Genomic DNA, 24,178 nt, shown 5'->3' with positions numbered 1-24,178 from the left:
CACTCGGTTAGTTCCTGGGATGAGGGGACTGACCTATGAGTCATAGCTGACTGAATAAACTAGGGCTATATTCTAGAGTACAGAAGAATTAGGGGAGATCTTATTGAAACATATAAGATTCTTAAAGGGTTGGATAAAGTAGACACTGAGGGACTGTTTCCCCGGTAGGAGAATCTATAACCAGGGGTCACAGTAAAATTAAGGGTCAGCCTTTTAAAACATAGTTGAGGAAACATTTCTTCACTCAGAGGGTAGTGAATTTATGGAATTCACTACCCCAGAAGGCTGTAGATGCTCAGTTCTTGAACATTTTCTAGGCTGAGACTGATAGATTTTTTTNAAAAAATAGAGGGACTAGGGGATATGGGGATAGGGCGAATAACTAGAGTTAGCTCAGAAGATCAGCTATGATCTTATCGAATGGCGGGGCAGGCTCGAGAGGCCGAATGGCCTACTCCTGCTCCTAATTCTTATGTTCTTATGTTCTTAAACAAACAGAATAATGTTGTACAGATTATGCAAACTTCTCTTGTACCATTTTCTTTGCTTTTTGTAAATTGTGCATAATAACAACAACAAATGACACTCGTATAGCACCCTTCATGTCGAAAAGACGTCCCAGGGCGCTGGACAATCAGGGGTTTTGGACACGAGCTGGGAGTTGGGGTAAGCAGGGGTGGAGGGCAGTGGGGGAGGGGGTGGGAGGGTATTCGAAGGCTCGATCGAAGAGGAACGTCTTCAGACGGGACTTGAAGGAGGCAAGAGAGGGGGTGAGGCAGAGGAATTGCGGGATAGAGTTTCAGATATGGGAGCTGAGATGTTGAATGCCCAACCACCAATGGTGGGGTGGGAAGTGAGGGGGACCTGAAGCAGGCTGGTGTCCGCCGAGCGGAGGGAGCGGAGAATTGATATAAGGTTATGGGATCAGAGAGGTAGGGGGGAGCAAGGCCATGGAGGGCCTTGAAGGTAAGAAGAAGGGCTTTGTACTTGATTCTCTGAGAAATGGGGAGCCAGCGAAACCGGGCAAGTTCGGGGTTGATAGGCTCCTGGAGCCTGGTATGGGAGAAGCTAGAAGTTGCAGAGTTCTGAATAATCTGCAGCTTGTGGCGTGAAGTGTTGGGAAGTGAGCAGGCAGTTGGTGTAGTCAAGCCGGAATGTGATGAAAGCGTGGATCAGGGTCTCGATGGCCCGCGGTGAGAGGTAGTGGCGAAGGAGGGCAATGTTGCGGAGGTGTGGAAAGGTGGAACGGGTCAAGGCACGAATGTGGAATTTGAAGGATAGCTGAGGGTCAAAAAGGTTTCGGATTGGCTCGGTGAGGTGAAGAGTGCAGCCATGGATGGTGATAGTGTCAGCGGCTGAGGTGAGGAGGTGCTGCCCGGAGCTAAGCAGGAGGGCCTCTGTGTTGCCAACATTGAGTTGGAGAATATTAGCTCTCAACCAGAACTTGATGTCAGACAGACAATTAGCGAGGACATCAACGGTCCTGGAGTTGAGGGAGGAGACTACGAGATAGAGTTGGGTATCATCCACATACATGTGGAAATCGACCATATGCCTGTGGTTGACATCATTGAGCGGTAGCATGTATAGATTGAAGAGGAAGGGACCAAGGACAGAGCCCTGAGGGACGCAGTACATGATGGTGCGGGGGCTGGAGGATAAGCCGTTGGTGGCCACGAAGTGCAGACGGAGGGAAAGGTAGGATTGGAACCAGGAGTGGACAGAACCATTGATGGGGAGGTGAGAGGAGAGATGGTGGAGAAGAATAAAATGATCAACAGTATCAAAATAAATAGTGGAGTCCTGTAGTTTAATGGTTAGAGTGCTTGCCTCTGTTTACGAGGCAGTAAGTAGGAAGCCGGTTATTAGTCAATTGGCCACTTAATCCATGGCTGTTTGTGGGTCACTGCTGTGCGCAATTGGCTGCTGTGTTTCGCCCACAAGATATACAGTCAATTCACTTTACAGTATATTCTGTGAAGGGCTTTGAGACGTCTCGAGAACGTGATAAGGCGCGATATCAAATGCAAGGATTATTATTATTATTTTTCAAATGTGTCCATCTGGTCCAGTTGATAGCACGTTTGCCTCTTGAGTCAGAAAGTTATGAGTTGTGACCATGTTGGGGCTTTTGAGCTCATCATCTCAGCTGACACTTCAACAACAACAACAACAACACAAAATTACATTTGTATAGCGTCTTTCACGTCGGGAGGACGTCCAAAGGCACTGGACAGTCAGAGTTGAAATGGGTCTTGAAGGTGGCAAGGGAGGGGGTGAGGCAGAGGAACTGCGGGATGGAGTTCCAGCAGGTAGGGGCCGAGTGGCAGAAGGACCGACCGTCAATAGTGGGTCAAGCAAAGTGGGGAACATGAAGCAGGCCGGAACCTGCTGAGCGGAGGGCGCAAGCAGGATGGTAGGAGGTTCAATGCATTGTATGCTTTCCTATGGATGAGATGTTGGACCGAGGTCTGTTTGCCTGATCAGGTGGACGTTAAAGATCCCATGACACTGGTTACAACAACAACTCGCATGTATATAGCGCAACCCCTCACCCAGGGTAGCATCCCAGAGCGCTTGACAGTGGCGAAGCACGATGCCGAGCCGGGGGGAGGGGAAAGTGACTGTAGGCACGGTCGAAGAGGAAGGTCTTCAGGTGCGACCTGAAGATGAGGAAGGAAGGGGCAAGGCAGAGGGATAGAGTAAGAATGTTCCAGAGTTTCAGGACATTGTGGCTAAAGGTGCGGCCACCTATGTTGGAACGGAGGGCACGAGCCAGTCGAGTGGAAGCAGTGGGTAGTGGTTAGAGAGGTAGGGAGGTGCCAGTGCAGGAAAGAGAGGGGAGTTTCTCCTGGTGTCCTGGCCAACAATCCGCCAGATAAAATTAGTTGTTCACTTCGTGTTTGTGTGACGTTGCCTTGTGCAAATTGGCTGCTATGTTTGCTTACAAATTCACAGTCGTTACAGTGTTTTACAGTAAATCCTGTGAAGAGCTTTTAGATGTTTCGATGATAAGGTGCTATTTTAAGTACAATGCAATCTTCAACATGAATACACAATATTTAGAAAATTGCAAGGTCATCAGTAGGATTTATATGGATGGATTCTTCTTTGGAATAGGAAAGGGTTCTATCATACCATCGCTAACACCATCGTTGTTAAAATAAAGATTTATTCTTGGAGGTACTTTCTTTTCACGTGGGAATTTTAATGGGAGCATTACATTCCTGATCGTGGTCTCAGGCAATTTTCCAGCACTGGAATGTTTCAACTAAACACAGCCCTTCACATTCACATTGATGAAATCGCATTGCTGTTCCCTTCAAGCATTCCATATTGAGTATGTGAAGCAAATTGAGTGAAGGGCCAGGATTAACTAAGAAAATTATTTGCTTCAATTGAAAGCTAATCAGACTACTGTACACCAAACATGAACAGATTAAATTGCTTAAATCAAAGAGCTGTGTCAATGATAAAAATTCTTGCATTCAATATAGCTCCTTGTCTCTTCACAGCACCACTGTTTGTGGGACACTGCTGTGCGCAATTGGGTGCCGCGTTTTGCCCACAAAATACAGTCAAAATCCACTGTACAGTATATTCTGTGAAGCGCTTTGAAACCTCTCGAAAATGTGATAAGGCGCTATATGAAATGCAAGGATTATTATTATTGTAAATTTCCTTACTCCACACGCCTCTGTTTACCTAGTAAGTAGGAACCCAGTTCTTAGTCAATTGGAGGATCGCTGTTCCCAGAGGTAATAATCCCTTAAAAAAAACAAATTAAAAAAATGATAATATGGTCACTCAACGCACGACCGTTTGTGGGACACTGCTGTGCACAATTGGCTGCCACGGTTCGCCCATTTACAGTTACTTTACAGTATATTTTGTGAAGCGCTTTGAGACACCTCGAAGACGTGATAAGACACCATATCAAATGCAACATTATGTTATATATATATATATCTTGTAAAGAATTTAAATCAAGCTTTAAAGTAAGTATTGTTTCTTTCAGTTTGCTATGGGAAAAGTAAGTTTTCAGTTTCACAGGTTTATCACACCACTTGCTAACATCAGTGGTGTTTTTGTTCAATGTTTGTAATAGGAAATCCTATGACAAACTTAAAAAGAAAGATTACTAGGATTTGGTGATTGGTGGATGACGGATCCCACAGACTCTCGAATTTCTTTACTTTCAATTGAAGACAGCTTTGTATTTTAAGCTTCAGAAATGGAAATTGGAAATGAGCACATAAACACTGTGAATCTGATCCCAAAACTCCACCGCCCGTGTACAACAGCAACAACAACAAAATTACATTTATAGAGGGCCTTTCATGTCGGGAGGACTTCCCAAAGCGCTGAATAGTCAGGTGTCAGGGCCCGCGCATGGGGGAGAGGTGGTGGAGGGGTGAGGGAAGGCAGAGAGGTGGGAGGGAGACCAAAGGCACGATGGTCTTGAGACCGACCTTGAAGGAGGCAAGGGAGGAAGCGAGGAGAAGGGACCGTGGGATGGAGTTCCAGAGTGTGGGGGCAGAGAGGCTGAAAGCCCGGCCACCGACGGTAGGGCGGGTCGGGCTGGAGACATGGAGCAGACCGAAGCCCGCGGAACGCAGGGAGCGGGCAGGTTGGTAGGGAGTCAGCAGGTCAGAGAGTTAGGAAGGGGCAAGTCCATGGATGGCCTTGAAAGTGAGGACGAGCTTGATCTTCTGGGGGAATGGGGAGCCAGTGGAGTCGGGCGAGGGTGGGAGTGATGGGGTCACGGAGCCTGGTGCGCGAGAGTACGCAAGCTTCCGAGTTATGGATGATCTGCAGCTTGTGAAGGGAAGAGTTGGGAAGGCTGATGAGGAGGGAGTTTCCATAATCGAGCCTTGATGTGACAAATGCGTGGATGAGGGTTTCGGCAGCCTGAGGGGGGAGGCAGTGGCGGAGTCTGGCAATGTTGCGGAGGTGGTGGTAGGCAGTGCTGGTCATGGCGCAGATGTGGGGGAGAAAGGACATTTCAGGGTCAAACAAAATACCCAGGTTCCTGACTGGCTTAGTGAGGTTGAATGTGCAGCCATGGATGTTGATGCTGCCAGCGCCCAAGGTGCGGAGGCGCTGGCACGAGCCAATCAGGAGGGCCTCGGTCTTGCTGATTTTGAGTTGAAGAAAGTTGTCCCTCGTCCAGGACTTGATGTCGGAAAGGCAGTCGGTCAGGACTCCAGTAGTCCTGGAGTTGAGGGTGGAGGCAGAGAGATACAGTTAGATGTCATCCGCATACATGTGGCAGTTGAGCGGATTTCCTCGATTTTGGATTCGAGTAAGACCAGCGTTTTCATGTAGTGAGAGTCAGAGGAAAGAATCTGCGAGGCGTGGAGTGGAGGGCGGAGGAGCCGGTTGGTGGTGGAGAACAGGAGGCTGGCGTTGCCCTTCGCCTCCAGGATTAACCTGGAATAGAAGAATGATTTGTATACTCACCTGTACTAAACTCTGTACCCCCACCCCACCAGTCCTAGCCAGGCTCCACTGGCTCCCTATAGCCGAACAGATTGATTTCAAGATCCTCACACTAGTTTTCAAATCTCTTCATGCCCTGGCACCTCCCTTACTCTACGACTTGCTTACTCCCCAACCTTCTGATGTCCCTCTTGGTGACAACATCCCCAGACGTCCACATGTCAACGTCCACATGTATGCAGATGACACCCAACTCTATCTCTCTGCCTCCACCCTTGACTCCAGGACCACTGCTGCCCTGAGAAGAATGTCTATCAGACATCAAGTCCTGGATGAGAGCTAACTACTTCAGTTGAACGTCAAGACCAAGGCTCTCCTGATTGGCTCCCGTCAGCGCCTCCTCACCTCAGGCGCTGTATAAATCTGACGTAACTGTGTTTCCACAGTGCTGTAAGATGTTCCCATTATAAACCAGTAGGCGACATAGTTGGAATGTTTATCTCCCTCAAGCTTTTGGTAACATAATAAAAAAAAGTACAGATAATAAATTTAATTTTCCGTACAGCATCCTTTGAGGTCAGCACTTTAAAAAAAATTAGGAGTTCGAAATAAATAAAAATTCAGTACTTCAAATAAATCCAAATGATTTATACTGTGGATCACAGCTGGAAAGAAGTCTTCCAAAGCACTTCGTCCACCAAGTTTAAAAGTTTGGCTTCTTCAATCAACATCTGTAGTATTTCTGCTGTAGCTCACTATGTGGTCATTTGGTGGATCTAAATATCTTGTCAGATTGTCCAGCAATGTGGTGACCAGCTGAACCACGGGGTTGCTCCACAGGGAGCTTTCTATTGGGCCTGTAAATCATAATAATAATAATAATCCTTGCATTTGATATAGCGCTTTCCCGTCTTCTCAAAGCGCTTCACAGAATATGCTGTAAAGTGAATTGACCGTATATTTGTGGGCGAAACACAGCAGCCAATTGCGCACAGCAGTGTCCCACAAACAGTCGTGGATTGAAAATGGCCAATTTTATTATTTTGTTTGAGGGGATGGAGTTTAGCCCATGTAGAAGCTGTGACCTTACGACACATGAGAGCTCTTTATTCTGGGAATGCAGACAAGTAGGATCCGAGCCCTGCTCTCTTCTGGGCTATAATAATAATAATAATAATCCTTGCATTTGATATAGAGCCTTATCACGTCTTCAAGGCGTCTCAAAGCACTTCACAGAATATATTGTAAAGTGACTTAACTGTATGTTTTGTGGGCGAAACGCGGCAGCCAATTTCACACAGCAGTGTCCCACAAACAGTCACGGGTTGAATGACCAAATTATTACCCCCGGAGAAGCGATCCGCCAATCGATGAACCGTGTTCCTGCTTATTGCTAGGTAAACAGAGGTGTGTGGAGTAAGGAAACTTGCCCAACGTTTCGCCCTGCCTGGGAATCAAACCCAGGTCCTCTCACTTGTGAGGCGAGTGCTCTAACCACTGAGCTACACAGGGTTGTTGTAGAGAGACCTGTGATTTAATGGCTGAACAGATTGCTAACTGAGTGAGGTCTGATTTCTAAGAGGGTTTACCCAAATAACACATTGAACCCCAGGTGCCTGCAGCCCGGCAGATCTGCTAGAGGAAGTGAATCGTGTCTGTCTCTCATGGGCTGCTGGAGGCCGCTGAAGTTTTCCTGTGTCGATAAACCCCTTGATTCATAAACCAAATCTGCCTGTGTGTGCTCAGTATATGCCTGGTGGGCATGTGCATTACAATGGCCGGCTCCGCTCTGGCCTCCCATTTGTCCCTTGTCCCCTCCGTTCCACCATCGGTGGCTGTGCCCCGAAACTCTGGAACTCTCTCCCTCAATCCCTCTGTCTTGCCCCCTCCCTCCCCACCTTCTAAACCCACCTAAAGACCTTTTTGATTGTGCTTACAGTCACCTCCCACCTCCCTCTCCCCCTGGCTCGGGGTCAGACTCTGTCACTGTCAAGCGTTCCGGGATGCTACCCAGTGTGATGTGCGCTGTATAAATGAAAGTTGTTGTTATCAACACTGGTACAATTCCAGCATACATGGAGAAGCAATCTAGGGTGGATTATACGAATGTTTGGTTTTAAAAATACTGCAGTTAATTTAATTTTAATTTGTAATTTATAAAATAATTTAACTTGCATTCTTATACTACCTCTGCCCTGTCTCTGTCTTTCACCTCTACTAACACATGTCCCACGCAAACAGGAAGAAGTTCTGCACTGCTTGCAGCACTTTCTGTATCCTGTTCCACCACCAAACTGCTGTGTTTACCCAAAGGTTATTAAATGTATTACAAGAAAAAGACCTATAGCAACAACAAAGGACAATGGCAAAACAAGAGACTGGGAGGAATACAGAAAGCAACAAAAGGAGACTGAGAAAATACAAAGGACAAAAAGGGAATATGGAAAGTAACTTATAGAGACAAACAGAAAACTGACACTCATTCACATAGAAAGTAAGGTTATGCTCATCGCCAACAGCTCACTCAATAACAACAACAAGATTTCATTTATAGAGCACCTTTCACGTCGGGAGGACATCCCAAGACGCTGGACATTTGAGTTGGGACCTGAGCAGGGGGGAAATGGTCAGGGTGAGGGGAGGGATGGGAGGGAGCGAGGAGGGGGTAGAGAGTCGAGAGGGGAGCTGAAGGCACGGTCGAAGAGAAAGGTCTTGAGATCGGCCTTGATGGAGGAAAGGGAGAAAGCGGCGAAGGCACTGGGGGATAGAGTTCCAGAGACTCGGGGCTGAGAGGCTGAAGGCCCGGCCACCGATGGTAGGGCGGTTGGGGCGGGGGATGCGGAGCAGACCAGAGCCAGAGGAACGGACCTTTCATCTCCCGCAATCCCTCCTACAAACCTTTCATCTCCCGCAATCCCTCCTCCCTGTTGCTTGTCCTGTGGTCAGCCACTTTTCTAGTACCACATAATATGGCTTCCCACAATCATACCTGTCATGGAAACATAATAATAGTCCTTGAATTTCCCACAGCGCCTTAGCACTTTGTTGAACTGACTCAAAAAGCTTTGCAGGATACACTGCAAAGTGCAGTAATTCTGTAATTTGTGGGTGAACACGGCAGCCAATTTGCTGCCTCACCCCTCAACCTTCTAAAATCACTAGAGCATGGGTTCACTTTCAACATGGGTACCCCATAGACCCGCAGTGTGGAAGCTTAGTATGCTTTGTCACGGACTGGTAGAGACTGTTCCTACACGGACCAAAGTGTCAGCTAATCTGTGTCAGCACAGTCCTGCAATGAGATGAATAACTAGTATGTGCCGAGAGATAAAGTGCACTAATAGTTACTTGGTGCACTAACTGTAAATGATGGATTCTGCTTTATTTTTACATTCAGTGGCAACTTTCCAGAATGTCTTAACTCATTATGTCATGTCATTCTGTGTGATGTGGAGTCCTGTAGCGTGGTGGTTAGAGCCCTCGCCTCGCAAGTGAGAGGACTTGAGTTTGATTCCTGGGCAGGGCAAAACCTTTGGCAAGTTTCCACATGATTCTGTTTACCTAGCAGTAAGTAGGAACTCGGTTGTTAGTCAATTGGTGAGGATAATAAATCCATTCAATTTTATATTAAAAAAATAATTTGGTCACTGAATCCACGACTGTTTGTGGGACACTGCTGTGTGCAATTGGCTGCCGGGTCTCGCCCACAAAATGCACAGTCACTACAGTCACTTTACAGTATATCCTGTGAAGCGTTTTTAGACATCTCAAAGACTTGTTAAGGCACTATATCAAATGCAGGATTATTATTAGTCTCAGCATTCTGCTGCCTTTCGGTTGATTAAGTGGATCAAGACAAACTGGCGTGCTGAGAATGATGAACCAAGCAACATTGAAGATATTAGGATATGATTGGATGTCATAAAAATCAACAGAGAGGAGGTACTAAAAAGGCAGTTGGTGCTCAACATAAATAATTCACCTGGTCCGGATGGGATGCATCCTACATTACTGAGGGAAGCAAGGGTGGAAATAGCAGAGGCTCTGGCCACAATCTTTCAATCCTCTTTGGACACTGGAGTAGTGTCAGAGGACTGGAAGGTTGCAAATGTTACTCCGCTGTACAAAAAGGGGCAGAAGAAAAACCTGAGAACTGCAGGCCAGTCAGCCTAACATCAGTAGTAGGGAAACTTCTGGAGACTATAATCCGAGACAATATAAATTCTCACTTAGAAAAATATGGTATAATAAAGGACAGTCAACACGGATTTATTAAAGGCAGATCGTGTCTGACAAACCTAATAGATGTTTTTGATGAAGTGACTGAGAGGATGGATGAAGGTAGAGCAGTAGATGTAGTTTATCTAGATTTTCAAAAGGCATTTGACAAAGTGACACCTAAGAGACTTATGAACAAAATAGAAGCCCACGGTATTAAAGGGACTGTGGCAGATTGGACCCAGGACTGTCTGGGAGACAGAAAGCAGAGAGTGGTAGTAAACGGTTGCTTTTCTGACTGGAGGGAGGTGTGTAGTGGTGTCCCTCAGGGGTCGGTATTGGGACCACTGCTCTTTCTGATCTATATTAATGATTTGGACCTGGATATAGGAGCACAATTTCCAAATTTGCAGATGATACTAAGCTAGGAAAAGTAGTTAATGGTCAGGAGGATAGCACCAGACACCGAGAGGACTTAGATAAATTGGTAAAATGGGCAGAAACGCGGCAGATGAGATTTAATGTGGAGAAATGGGAAGTGTTGCATTTTGGTAGGATGAATGAGGAGAGGCAGTATAAACTGATGGTACAGTCCTAAAGGGGGCAAATGAACAGAGAGACCTGGGGGTCCACATAAGCAAATCTCTGAAGGTGGCAGGACAGGTAGATAAAGCTGTTAAAAAAGCATACGGGATACCAGGTTTTATAGATAGGGGAATAGAATTCAAAAGTCAGGAGGTTACTTTGAATATTTATAAAATGCTGGTTAGGCCTCAGTTGGAGACTGCGTTCAGTTCTGGGCACCGCATTTTAGGAAAGATGTTAGGGTATTGGAGAGGTTGCAAAGGAGATTTACCAGGATGGTACCAGGAATGAAGGACCTTAGTTATGAGAAGAGGTTAACGAAACTAGGATTATTCTCCCTAGAGCAGAAAAGATTAAGAGGGGATTTAATAGAGGTTTTCAAGATCATGAGAGGATTTGATAGGTTGAACCTGGAAAAATGTATTCGTCACATTCATGACAGTGTGTCACTTAAACAGATTCTTTAAGCTTCAATAAACCTTCCATGCCAAATGGTTTAAGTTAGTGCCATTACGAAACCAGCAAACAACGAGTCACTGAATGTTCTATAAAATATCTTGACAAAAACCTTTCAATGTTTTGAAGGTATCCATTACAATTCATGAAAAGAGGCAGATGTGTTGTACAAAACACGCGGGCTCCAAAATGTTTATTTTGAATTGAGAAATCATCTTTGATTTCAATTGATTCATCTGCTGAAATTTTCAGTAAGGACCAGTTGATGCATATGATTGAACTGTTATTGACCAAAGTTTAGAGCACATCTAATTCAACTCTGCATGTTTGTTTACAATTATGAATACTGTATTCTGTATTGGATATTTCCTACTGCTTTTATGTTTTAAGTCTTCATCTCACCTTCTTGCTTAGTCCTTTATGGCTATCTATTTTATTGATAGACTTATAGTCCAATATCTGAGAATACCATTGGGGACAATGGGTATAGTGCGCTGGGAGGTGGCTGCTTGGTGTATGACATCATGTGTGAAGTTTGGATGGAGTGATGTTACTCTATATTTGTGTTATAATAATAATAATAATCCTTGCATTTGATATAGCGCTTTTCACGTCTTTTCGATGCTTCACAGAATAGACTGTAAAGTGAATCGACTGTATATTTGTGGGTGAGACGTGGCAGCCAATTGCGCACAGCAGTGTCCCACAGACAGTCATGGATTGAAGTGACCAATTTATTATTGTTTTTTGTTTTGGAGGGATTATTATTAGGCATGTGGAGTAAGGAAACGTGCCCAAAGTTTCGCCCTCTGCCTGGAATTCAACCCAGGTGTCAGTGCTCTAACCACTGAGCTACAGGACTCCATATGTTATAATTGAATTCCACAAATTTGACTCCCTTATCCTAAACCCCCTGTCTAATTAACATTGATGATACCGTTCCTCCTGTTTCTTGCTGATTTACTGAATGTTAATTATACTGCAGTGTAAGGAAAACTTTAAGGCATATTTCAAATTTCACCCCAACATTACTGAAAGACCAGGGTGAATTTGCTTTCTTTAATGAATGAACACGGTCAGAAATACTTTAACCAAAGCTTCTTTAAACACTTCCTGGTTTCCCATCTCAGATCCCAAAAAAATCTGCCATTGCTTCCAATGAAAGAGACCAGCTTGGCTTAAACTTCAGTGCAGAATTGGGGGAGAGATGCCTTGTTTTAGAGGCCATCCTTCAGATTCAAACCCAGGTCCCATATGCCTGTTCTGGTGGACATTAAAGAATTAGAGAATTCAAAAAGAATTGGGAGTTCTCCCAGCATCCTGGCCACAAGTCCTCCTAAATAAATTGATCATTCACCTTGTGACTGGGATGTTACTGTACCCATATTTGCCTACAGAATACAACAACTTGGGTTTATATAGTGTACGGTGTCTCTGAGCACTTAAGTACTCCACTTAATAGTAATTACTGTAAAGTGCTTTGCGAAGTTGTAGGTCCTATATCAGAAGCAAGGATTATTATTTGTATTATAAAATTTGTTTCCAAGCATAACAGCATTGGGACCTTGGTCCTGACAAGTCTGTCACTGAAGCTTTAATGGCTGATTGATTCTGACATTTCACAGTGTTTGCAATTTCTTGGCCTGGCCTGGGGTGTTTGAGCAATGTGCTGAATGGGCATCTTGTGTCCTCCTTGTATAATCTAGTAGATGCCAGGGATGAGTGACTTTAGTTTTGTGGAGAGACTAGAGAAGCTGGGATTGTTCTCCTTAGGGGAGATTTGATAGTAATATTCAAAATTATGAGGGGTTTTGATAGAGTAGATAGGGAGAAACTGTTTCCACTGGCGGGTGGGTTGGTAACCAGGGGACATAGATTTAAGATAATTGCCGAAAGAACCAGAAGGGAGACGAGGAGACATTTTTTCATACAGTTGTTACTGTCTGGAATGCACTGTCTGAAAGGAAGATGGGAACAGATTCAATGACAACTTTCAAAAGGGAATTAGATAGGGACTCGAAAAGGAAAAATTTGCAAGGCTATGGGGAAAGAGCAGGGGAGTGGGACTGATTGGGCAGCTCTTCCAAAGGGCCGGCACAGCCACAATGGGCCGAAGGCCTCCTTCTGTGCTGTTACATTCTATGATTCTATGATAACTTGGATGGTGCTTAATCTTTTCATTAAATATTTGCATTGTTCATTTGACAACATTTTGAAGATTGTGATTATTATCATAATTGTGGTAAACAAACTAGCATAATAATATTAGTCCTTGCATTTTAATCTTTAATTCTTTTATGTTAGAGGCTGTCTCAAAGCGCTTCACAGATTTATTATAAAGTGTAGTGAATGCGTATTTTGTAGACAAATATAGCAGCCAATTAATGCACAGCAATCCATATACAGCCATAAGGTAAATTACCAATTTTATCCTACAAATTCTTGGCTAAAATACTTAGAGAAACTCCCTAATAATAATAATTGTTGCATTTGATATAGCGCCTTATCACATCTAGACGTCTCAAAACAATTCACAGAATATAACGTAAAGTGAATTGACTGTATATTTTGTAGACAAAACGCGGCAGCCAATTGCACACAGCAGTGTCTCACAAACAGTTGTAGATTAAGTGACCAAATTATATTTCTTTTATTTTAAGGGATTATTATCCCTGGAAAAGCTAACTGCCAATCGACTAATAACCGGCTCCCTACTTACTACTGGGTAAACAGGAATGTGGAGTAAGGAAACTTGCCCAACATTTTGCCCTGCCCAGGAACTGAACCCAGTTCCTCTTGCTTGCGAGGCAAGTGCTTTAAGCACGAAGCAATAACTCTTCTGACATGACTTAAAGCCCAAGACTGCACGGATTGATCAGTTGAGTGTGCAATGGCAATGTTGTTGTCACGTTGAAGAACATGGCTAATTTAAGCATTTTTCAAAGCACCTAAATGGCCAAACACACCACAAAACCTCATCAGCCTTATCCAGTCTGAGACACTGCTTTAAATACTGTAATTAGATATGCCAGCGGAGCTATTTGTTACAGGGGGATGAATTTATTAAGGGAAAGTGGTATCTTGCTGTGAACCAGTGGTCCTGCAGTTAATAATTGGCAGTTATTTGACTATTTAAGGATGTTCAATCTTTATTCAGAATTAAAAGTGTTTACCTTAAAATTGTTACTGTGAGATATAGATCTTTAACAACTCAGATAGAAACACCCTGCACATGACTGACAGCAACTCTAACTTTAGCAGAGCTGAACATCAGTGACTTTACTGTATTTGTACAGAATTATATCAATGGATTCAATGGTGTATCATTATTTTAAAAAACCTCCCTATTTCTATTTAATATCGGAATTTGTACAACAACAAGTTCCGCCTTTCACGTTGGGAGGACATCCCAAGTTGCTGGACAGTCAGAGATTTGTACTGTATATAAACTAAGAATCTAGAAGTCAGTGAGTGGTATTTTTTTTATCAAATTACATATTCAAATTCGATGATACAGTAGAGTCCAATATCTGCACTAATTTAAATCAAACCCATTGTGGATACGGAAACCGTGCAATAAAGAACTCATTATCGATTTCCATACTTATCACCTTGTCAACTGATTTTCCCCAATTGTAGGAAATAGTTTTTGCTTCATCAGCTCTAAGTTGATTCTAGATTTAAAAACAGTAAGCTCCCTAGTACATGGTTATACATGCAGAGAAATTATCACTACAAATTGTAAACTTTTAATATATTGGCTCCAATTTGATCTAAAGGTTGAAGACAATTTTGGCTGAAGCACTCCTAGCCCAAAAGAGACCAGCAAACTCAGCACGGACTTGTATTCAAACCAACGAGTCTTGGTCTATAAGCTGCAACTCATAGAATCATAGAATATTACAGCACAAAAGGAGGCCATTCGGTTCATCATGCCTGTGCCGGCTCTTTGGAAGAGCTACCCAATCAGTCCCACTCCCCCACTCTTTCCCCACATCCTTGGAAATGTTTTCCTTGTCAAGTCCCTATTGTTTTCACCTCCCTTCAGGCAGTCATTCCAGACCGTAACAACCCTACCCGCTACACCATTGGAGCTGCCCCACACTTGCAGGATTCACCAGTTACAATTTTTTTTGTGAATTTTACAATTAGACCCACTGTCCCGTTAATTGCAATGTATCTCTTGCTCATAAATTCAATCAGATCTGTGCATTCAGTGTTTTACAGCATTCTAACTGATGAACATCTTTTGGGCCGGATGGTTGTTTCAGTAACTGATAATGTTGTTGGAAAATAATTGCTTGTTTAATTGGCATTAGGTCCTCATTTCCTAATCTAATTTAAAGTTGCTCAACAAAGTCAGTATAATACAATAAATCCTCATAGAGATTGGATTAAGATGCTTTAAAAGCCACTTACGTAATGTTCACCAGTTTCTGCCTCTGTCAATGATTTAGTATTTAACAAAGCATAAAATATGTCTATTCTATGCTTTAACATAGAAGAAGAACAACAAATGAGGACGTCCCAAGGCGCTGGACAGTCACGGCCTTGGACCTGAGCAGGGGGAGCGATCGGGAGGGGTGGAGGGTAGGGGTAGGAGGGTGACCAAAGGTGTTATCGAAGAGGAGGGTCTTGAGACGTGGCTTGAAGGAGGCAAGGGAGGGAGCGAGGCGAAGTGACTGTGCGATGGAATTCCAAAGGGTGGGGCAGAGAGGCTGAAGGCTCGATCACTGATGGTGGGGTGGGTCAGGCGGGGGACGTGGAGAAGGGGACATAGAGGACACTCAGTGTTTGGACGGGTGACTGGGAAGCGTGTTAGAGGCCAAGACTCTGGACTTACAGAAGCAGCTTGATGGTCTATAGAGAAGAAGATAGAGTAGATATTCTGGAAGAATGAGATCAAATCTTCAAAAATCAGCTGTAATTTACTGTAAAGCACTATGAGATGTTTTGGTCTATAATAAGATGCCATAATTATGCAAGTTTTTCATTCTCGTTTGCTTTCTTGCCTTTATCTGTACTTCCCTTGCAAATACAAACTTACAGAGCGAGAATCCAGACTGATTTCGTCACATTTGGGATTTTCCCTCCAGTCTCAAGCAGATTGTGTAGAAGGAGGGAACAACAACAACAACAAGATTCCATTTATAAAGCGCCTTTCACGTCAGGAGGACGTCCCAAGGCGCTGCACAGTTGGGTCATGACCCGAGCAGGGGGGAAATGGTCAGGGTGAGGGGAGGGAAGGGAGGGAGCGAGGAGGGGGGAAATGGTCAGGGTGAAGGGAGGGAAGGGAGGGAGCGAGGAGGGGAAGAGAGTCGAGAGGGGAGCTGAAGGCTCGGTCAAAGAGAAAGGTTTTGAGACCGGCCTTGAAGGAGGAGAGGGAGGAAGCGGCGAAGGCACTGGGGGATGGAGTTCCAGAGCCTGGGGGCTGAGAGGCTGAAGGCCCGACCACCGATGGTAGGGCGGTTGGGGCGGGGGACGTGGAGCAGGCCGGAGCCAGAGGAACGGAGGGTACGGGCAGGTAGGTAGGGGGATAGTAGGTCGGAGAGGTAGGAGGGAGCAAGGCCGTGAATGGCCTTGTAGGTGAGGATGAGGATCTTGAAATCAATCCTCTGGGGGATGGGGAGCCAGTGGAGGGGAGCGAGGGTGGGAGTGATGTGGTCGCAGTGTCTGGTGCGGGACAGTACACGAGCTGCAGAGTTCTGAATGACCTGCAGTGTGGAGGGAGGTGGCGGGAAGGCCGGCGAGGAGAGAGTTCCCATAGTCCAGCCTTGAGGTGACAAAGGCGTGGACCAGAGTTTCAGCCGCGTGAGGGGTGAGGTAATGCCGTAGTCTGGCGATATTCCGGAGGTGATGGAAGGCGGTGCCAGTTGTGGTGCGGATGTGAGGGAGAAAGGACAGCTCAGGGTCGAACAAAACGCCGAGGTTCCTGACTGGCTTTGAGAGGTGGAGAGTGCAGCCTTGGATGCTGATGGTGTCAGCGCCTGAGGTGCGGAGGCGCTGACGTGAGCCAATCAGGAGGGCCTCGGTTTTTCGCACGTTGAGCTGAAGAAAGTTGTCTCTCGTCCAGGACTCGATGTCGGACAGGCAGCTGTCAGGACATCGGTGGTCGTGGAGTTGAGAGTAGAGGAGGAAAGGTAGAGTTGGGTGTCATCCGCATACATGTGGAAGTTAACTCCATGTCTGCGGATGATGTCACCGAGGGGGAGCATATAGAGGGTGAAGAGGAGGGGACCGAGGACAGAGCCCTGAGGGACACCACATGAGACAGTACGGGGGGTGGAGGAGAAGCCATTCGTCGAGACGAAATGAAGACGGTGAGAAAGGTACGACCTGAACCATTCAAGGACAGTGCCTTGAAGGTTGAGGTGGGAGGACAAGCGGTGGAGTAGGATAGGATAGCGTGGAAGGAACTATATAACAATAATAATCCTTACATTTGATACAGTGCCTTGTCACGTCTTCAAGACGTCTCAAAGCACTTCACAGAATATACTGAAAGTGAATTGACTATATATTTTGTGGGTGAAATGCAGCAGCCAATTATGTACAGCAGCGTCCCACAAACAGTGACCAACTGATTATTATTATATTTATTTTGAAGGCATTATTATCCTTGCAAAAGTGATCTTCCAATCAACTAACAACTGGGTTCCTACTTACTGCTATTTAAACAGAGGCGTGTGAAGTAAGGAAACTTGCCTAACGTTTCGCCCTGCCCGGGAATTGAACCCAGGTCCTCTTGCTTGCAAGGCGAGTGCTCTAACCACTAAACTACAGGACTCCACAAATGTCGTTTGCTACCTGGTGCTGTCCTGACAGATTGCCTAGTTACAAATCTTGTTGGGATTTTCACAAATCAGACACCAATGTCTTATTAATTGCAATGTTTTGCAATCAGATTCACAAGGGAACAGCCCGGAGTGCACCCTTCATATCCCAGGTACGCTCCGATCTTTCTGAATCTCATTGTCAGGGGTAGAATGGTGGGAGGTGAGGTCAGAGCCTGATAGTCCCCATCCTGCAGCTCCAAACCCCATTATCCACCTCAGTCTTGAAAATGTGAATGGATCCAGGATCCACAGCCTTCTGGGGGAGGGAGTTCCAGATTTGAGTGAAAAACTGCCTCCTGATTTCTTGTTGCCCAACTGCAGGCAGAACACCATCCCCAAACGAGTAAGAATACATTTGGGGCCATAACCCCCCCCCCACCACCTCCCCCCACAGGAAATGTGTTATTAACAGGAGTTATAATAATATGGAAATAATCAGATATTTTTTTAAAAAAGCAATTAGTTTCACACTCTCTCCATGAGGTTATTTTGTGGCCTCGGTTTTGTCTCTGCTGAATTGTGTTTGTGCAGTTTACAGTTCTTAATTCATCGCAATGATGGACCAGCAGGTGCAATGAGCCACTGTAGACGTATCTGACATAGAGTTTTGTTTCCTCTCCTCTCCTCTCTCGTGCTCCGTTCACCGTGACCTACCATCATCTTGCAAGCTTTGACCCATCCTTCTTAATTGCCGCTCTGTCAAAGTTTTTACCTGAAGGTAGCAATTTAAAATAAAAAAACAAAATGCAGACAGCCAGCTGAGAGGTCAAAACTGCAAATGGGGAGAGAGATGTTGCTTTGTGTTTGGTTGGTGAACGTTATGCTAAGAAGAATGTCTCAGGCCTTTTCTGCTCACATTAGGTTTTAAGCTTCAGAATGCCATCATTGGATGCTGTTCACTAACGTTATGATGAGAATAGCAAAGCCTTGAGATAGGGTTTGTCTTGTGCTCATTCGGGTGTCTGACACATGCGGAAACCCATCACGGTGCTTAAGAGTCTCCAAACCAAGCTGAGGTTTCCATGCATCCCACCTGCACGTGGAAATCCCAGAGATACGTTGTTGGAATGGAATGCGCACTCTCTCCTGTTTACCTAATTCCGGAAAGTATTAGGCGCAGGTTGGCAAGAGCCAAGGCTTGGGGACCCCAGAGTGTGTGTTGGGTTAACTGCTGGAGGCTAACCAGCTAAAACCACATAGCTTACCATTGATATCGTTGTCTGGCAAGCTTTCCTGCTGCTTGTCAAGCTAAGACCACCCTACCCGTTAGTGGTTTGACTTGCAGGGTTAACAGGAACTGAGTGGGATGATAATGCGACAGCATTACTCAATTGTCACAATTCTTTGTCTGATTTCACTTTTCAATGATCAATGCCCTTCTCAGTTGCCCTGAATATCGGATGAGTTTGTGCTCAGCTTTTTCTGTAAGTGCAGTTTGTGTATGCATCGTTGCTATTCTGTGTAGGCATGAAACATCACTGCACCTATTTGGGGTCTAGTAGCTCAGTGCACCGAGAGGACCTGGGTTCGAGTCTCGGGCAGGGCAAAACCTTGGCAAGTTTCCTTACAACAGACCCCTCTGTTTACCTAGTAGTAAGTAGGAACCCAGTTGTTAGTCGATTGGTGGATTAATTTTCTGGGGTTAATGATCCCTTCAAAAAAATATACATTAATAAATAAAATAAATAATAATGATTTGCTCACTCAATCCACGACTGTTTGTGGGACACTGTTGTGCCCAATTGTCTGGTGCGTTTTGACCACAAAATATACAATCAATAACAACAACTTGGATTTATATAGCGCCCGGACGGCGTCTCAGAGCGCTTTACAGTAACGGATCCCGGGACCGAGCCGGGGGAGGGGGAGGAAGGTGACCAAAGGCGCGATCGAAAAGAAAGGTCTTCAGCAGAGACCTGAAATGGGAAGGGAGGAAGCGAGACAAAGGGAGTGAGGAAGGCAGTTCCAGAGCCTCGGGGGATTGTGGCTGAAGACACGGCCGCTGAGGGTGGAGCGGAGGACTCGGCGGACGAGGAGGAGGCCAGACTCGGAGGAACCTTACACTTTACACTACAGTATATTCTGTGACGGATTTTCGGTCTCGGATGTGATAAGGCACTATATCAAATTCAAGCTTGCACCAAGACACTAGGACAAGAGGTTTTGAATTTCAAAGGGCAAGCCCTTTTGTTTGTAGTTAATAAATGTACTATATATACTCTACTCTAAGTTCTGTATCGAATAACAAGGATATATCAGGTGAAAAAAGCCCTTCAGCACATTTGACCTCATTCTTCCAACCAGAATACTTTACATATTGTTTTCTAATTATAGCATCAAGAAATGTGTTCATTGTCCTGGTCTCAATCACCTTTCCTTGGAACTAGTTCTGGGTTGGTTCTCCTGTGTAAAGAAACGCATCCTGCTATTTGTCCTAAGCTTCCACGACACAACCACTACTGTGCTGCTGCCTTGGGGTGTATGAAACAAAGTAACACATTGTTTTTAAGCTTATTATATACATGAATGCTTCATTCACATGTACCTCTGCTACCCAATACCTGACCATCTATTTTAAATATCCTTATTGATTTCACCTCCTCAGCTTTCTGGGGCAGAGTGTTCTACATCTTCACTACCCTCTGTGTGAAGACATTTTTCTTGACCTCAGTTCTATCTATCTTAGTTCTGATTTTAAAGCTATGCCCCCTTACAGGACTTGTGGAGCTTAGTGGTTAGAGCACTCGCCTCAAGAGCGAGAGGACCTGGGTTTGATTCCCGGGCAGGGCGAAACGTTCAGCATGTTTCCTTATTTCACACTCCTCTGTTTACCTCGCACTAAGTAGGAACCCAGCCATTAGCTGTTTTGGCAGATCGCTTTTCCGGGGTTAATAATCCCTTCAAAAAAATGATAATAGTAATTTGGTCACTCAGTCCACAACTGTTTGTGGGACACTGCTGTGCGCCATTGGCTACAGGGTTTCATTCGCAAAATATACATTCAATTCACTTCAATTCACTGTGAAGCGCTTTGAAACCTTGGCTGCAGTACGCTGATTTGAGACAGTAGCACAAGATCTACTCTATTCATTTTCAAATCCTGCACAAAGGGCCTCATTAAAGTAATTTTAAAAAAAGCATTGTAAAATATTGTGCGCTCATCACTTTTTGCCTTGTTATGTTTGTATCTCCACCAGCTTGGCTTTAATTGATAGCTCTCCACCTATATCAATATTGATCTTTTGCTCAATAACGCTTTCTACAATGGATAAAGCTGTCATGTAATCATGGTTGAATTGATACCCAGAAATGATATTTGTTTGCCTTTGGAGCCTGAGATCATTGCAGCCTGAAATTCCTGAAGGAATGCCCATCATTCAGTGTAAATGTACATAGCAATGGATTGCATTTTACAGATGCTATACGGTTTACAAGGTGAAGGTTGATCGATTTGCCAATCTGGGGCCAGTGGTAGTGACACCTTAATCCTTGCATTTTTTTTGTTAATCCTTGAATTTGATATAACCCTGTATCATGTCTGTGAGACGTCTCAAAGCGCTTCACAGAATATACTATAAAGTATACTGAATTGACTATATATCTTGTGGGAGAAATGTGGAGCCAATTACGCACAGCAGTGCCTTACAGTTGTGGATCGAGTGAACAAGTTATTATTATTATATTCCTTTTTGAAGGGATTATTACCCCCAGAAAACCTATCTGCGAATTGACTTAACAACTGGATTCCTACTTACTGCTAGATAAACAGAGGTGTGCGGAGTAAGGAAACTTGTCCAACATTTCACCCTGCCTGGGAATCAAACACAGGTCTCTTGCTTACAAGGCGAGTGCCCTAACCACTAGCTACAGGACACTACTTTGTGTGATTACACTTTGCAGTGGATTTTGTGAAATGCCTCAGCCGTGTGATTGTGTTAGGATTCATGTAACAAAACTTCCCACTGACCTGATATACGGGGTAGTAATTGTTCCCATCATTGCTCTTTAGTGATGAAACCTTAGGCAAGTTTCCTTACTCCACACACCACTGTTTACCTAGCAGTAAGTAGAAACTCAGTTGTCAGTCGATTGGCTGATCACTTTTCCAGGGTAATAGTCCTATCAAAATAAATATATAAATAATAATAATTTGGTCACTCAACCCACAACTGTTTGTGGGCCACTGTTGTGCGCAGTTTGCTGCCGTTTTTCACCCACAAAACACAGGCACTACACCATACAGTATCTTCTGTGAAGCTTTGAGACGTCTCGACGATATGATAAGGCGCTATATCAAATGAAAGGATTATTATTTATTATTTTATTATTTAGTGGAATGTAAACTCTTCTGTAGCAACATTCTGACAGCTCTCTGGTGGCATCCAATATTTGAATCAATGCATTTCGCTGAGTCCTTTGCCATAAAGAGGAGATTTTGATCGCTGCCCCTTAAAATGTACACTGTGTCGTGTGCCTCCACTGGAATCAGTTTTAATTTATTTTGTTTTTTTTGTATTTATTTTTTTAACAGCTGTCCGTACCTAGCAGTAAACATCACACCCGCGATCCCAGTGATAGCAGCGATTTTGTTCTTTTTTGTGATGGGGACGTTGCTACGTACAAGCTTCAGTGATCCAGGAGTTCTGCCTCGTGCCACGCAAGATGAAGCAACAGACCTGGAAAGACAGATAGGTAACAGCGAAGATCTGTCTCTCTGTCTTTCCCCTCTCCCATTTCCTCTCATCCTTTTCAACCAAAGTTTATCCTTTTGCTGTTTGAGTGTTCTGTTAGAAGCACCTGATGAACCCCAGAGTTTGTTGACCCACGGTATGTTACACCGATTGGTATGCGTTTCTGGCTGTTAAGTTCCATATTTAAGATTCACTACAAGTCACATTGCACGCTGATATAATCCATACTTTGAAAATATTCCATGCTAAACGGCAGCTCACCTGCCCCACCCTCCCTCTTCTCCCTAAAAAAACATTGGGTTGAAATAGCAGCAGCAACATGGATTCCTGTAGCTCAATGGTTAGAGCGCTCGCCTCGCAAGCAAAAGGACCTGGGTTTGATTCTCAGGTAGGACGAAAGATTACTCCACACGCACGCCTCTGTTTATCTAGCAGTAAGTAGGAACCTGGTTGTTCATCAATTGGCAGATTACTTTTCTGAGGGTAATAATTCCTTCAAAATAAATATAATAATAATAATTTGGTCACTCAATTCACGACTGTTTGTGGGACACTGCTGTGCGCAATTGGCTGCCATGTTTCACCCACAAAAAATACAGTCAATTCACTTGACTGTATGTTCTGTGAAGCGTTTTGGGTCATCTCAACGATGTGATAAGGCGCTATATCAAATGCAAGGATTTGATATAGCGCCTTATCACATCTTCAACTTAACATTGACTATATTTTGTGGGTGAAACGTAGCCAATTGAGCACAAGAGTGTCTGACAAACAGTTGTGGATTGAAGTGATGAATTTTTAAATTTTTTAATTATTTTTTTGAAGGGATTACTACCACTGGAAAAGCGACCCGCCAATCGACTAACAACCGGTTCCTACTTACTGGTAGATAAACAGAGTTGTGTGGAGTAAGGAAGCCTTGCTCAGTGTTTCGCTCTGCTGGGAATCGAATCCAGGTCTCTTGCTTGCAGGGAGGTGCTCTAGCCACTGAGCTACAGGACTCCACAAAATGCGTTACCTTGGGACGCTGAGAACAATTTGCATTTATTTATAACATCTACCTTATGATCAATCAGAACCTTACACTTCTGTACATATTGCCTGGTGCAATTTGCTGCATTTTGCTTACACAAAAATACACGTTTACAGTATATTGCTGTGAAGTGCTTTGAGACATCTCCTCAAGGTGAAAGCTGCTATAGCGAATATTATTATTATGTTGTCTACATTAGGAAGAGCATACACTTTGCCTACAAAAAGTCACTGTAACTGAGAGGAATTACTATAAAGCACCTTGAAGTGCTTCAATGTTATAGCTACTCCTTCTTTCTCTCTTACACAATTCTTGTGCACCCACCATGGTTTTAATTGAAGCTGATTGAACAAACATTTTCCTGTCAAGTACAATATCTAGTGTGTCGAATTTCTTTAGGTTTTTGTTAGCACGAGAAGCTTCAATGACAACTCTTCTTTAGGTGAAGACAAAGAGATGATATTCACAGATGTGATGCTGAATGCTGTGTAAAATTCTATCAACGTTTGAGGAAACAAGTGCTCATGTGGCCTGCCTTGCTCTAACAGATACTGCAATGTTGTCAGTTTTGGTTTCATAGTTTTCATTTCAAGATCTTTACACTGCTCTGCCCCCCCAGCTCGGTGTCAGACTCCGCCAATATCAAGTGATCCGGGACTCTACCCTGTGTGAAGGGCACTATATAAATGCAAGGTGTTGTTTTTTGCATTGCTAGTGTGTTTGCTACAGAGTTGAGTCAATTCAAGATTCAATAAGGAAGAAAGCTGACTTTTCCAGCTTACCATTTGATTCTGAAAGATACCTTGACAGCTCTGAGACACTACCCCAAGTGGAGGGCGCTATATAAGTGCAAGTTGTTGTTGCTGAGAGAGCCTCCAACTATAATAATAATAATCCTTGCATTTGATATAGTGCTT

General features: G+C 44.3%; 1 protein-coding gene across 1 annotated transcript in view; it reads left to right on the top strand.

Moving 5' to 3' along the window:
• The first annotated feature begins 1,639 nt into the window (after positions 1-1,639).
• zdhhc14 (zinc finger DHHC-type palmitoyltransferase 14) overlaps positions 1,640-24,178 on the top strand; it is a 54,956-nt gene continuing 32,417 nt past the window's right edge. Inside the window, exons 1-2 of the mRNA XM_042333159.1 lie at positions 1,640-1,698; positions 22,069-22,229. Of these exons, the coding sequence (XP_042189093.1) occupies positions 1,640-1,698; positions 22,069-22,229 (220 nt within the window). The remainder of the gene's footprint in view (positions 1,699-22,068; positions 22,230-24,178) is intronic.

This window comes from Callorhinchus milii, unplaced genomic scaffold, assembly GCF_018977255.1.
Source record: "Callorhinchus milii isolate IMCB2004 unplaced genomic scaffold, IMCB_Cmil_1.0 Scaffold3, whole genome shotgun sequence".
In the NCBI taxonomy this organism is placed as follows: Eukaryota; Metazoa; Chordata; class Chondrichthyes; order Chimaeriformes; family Callorhinchidae; genus Callorhinchus; species Callorhinchus milii.
This window is presented reverse-complemented; position numbering and strand designations above follow the sequence as displayed.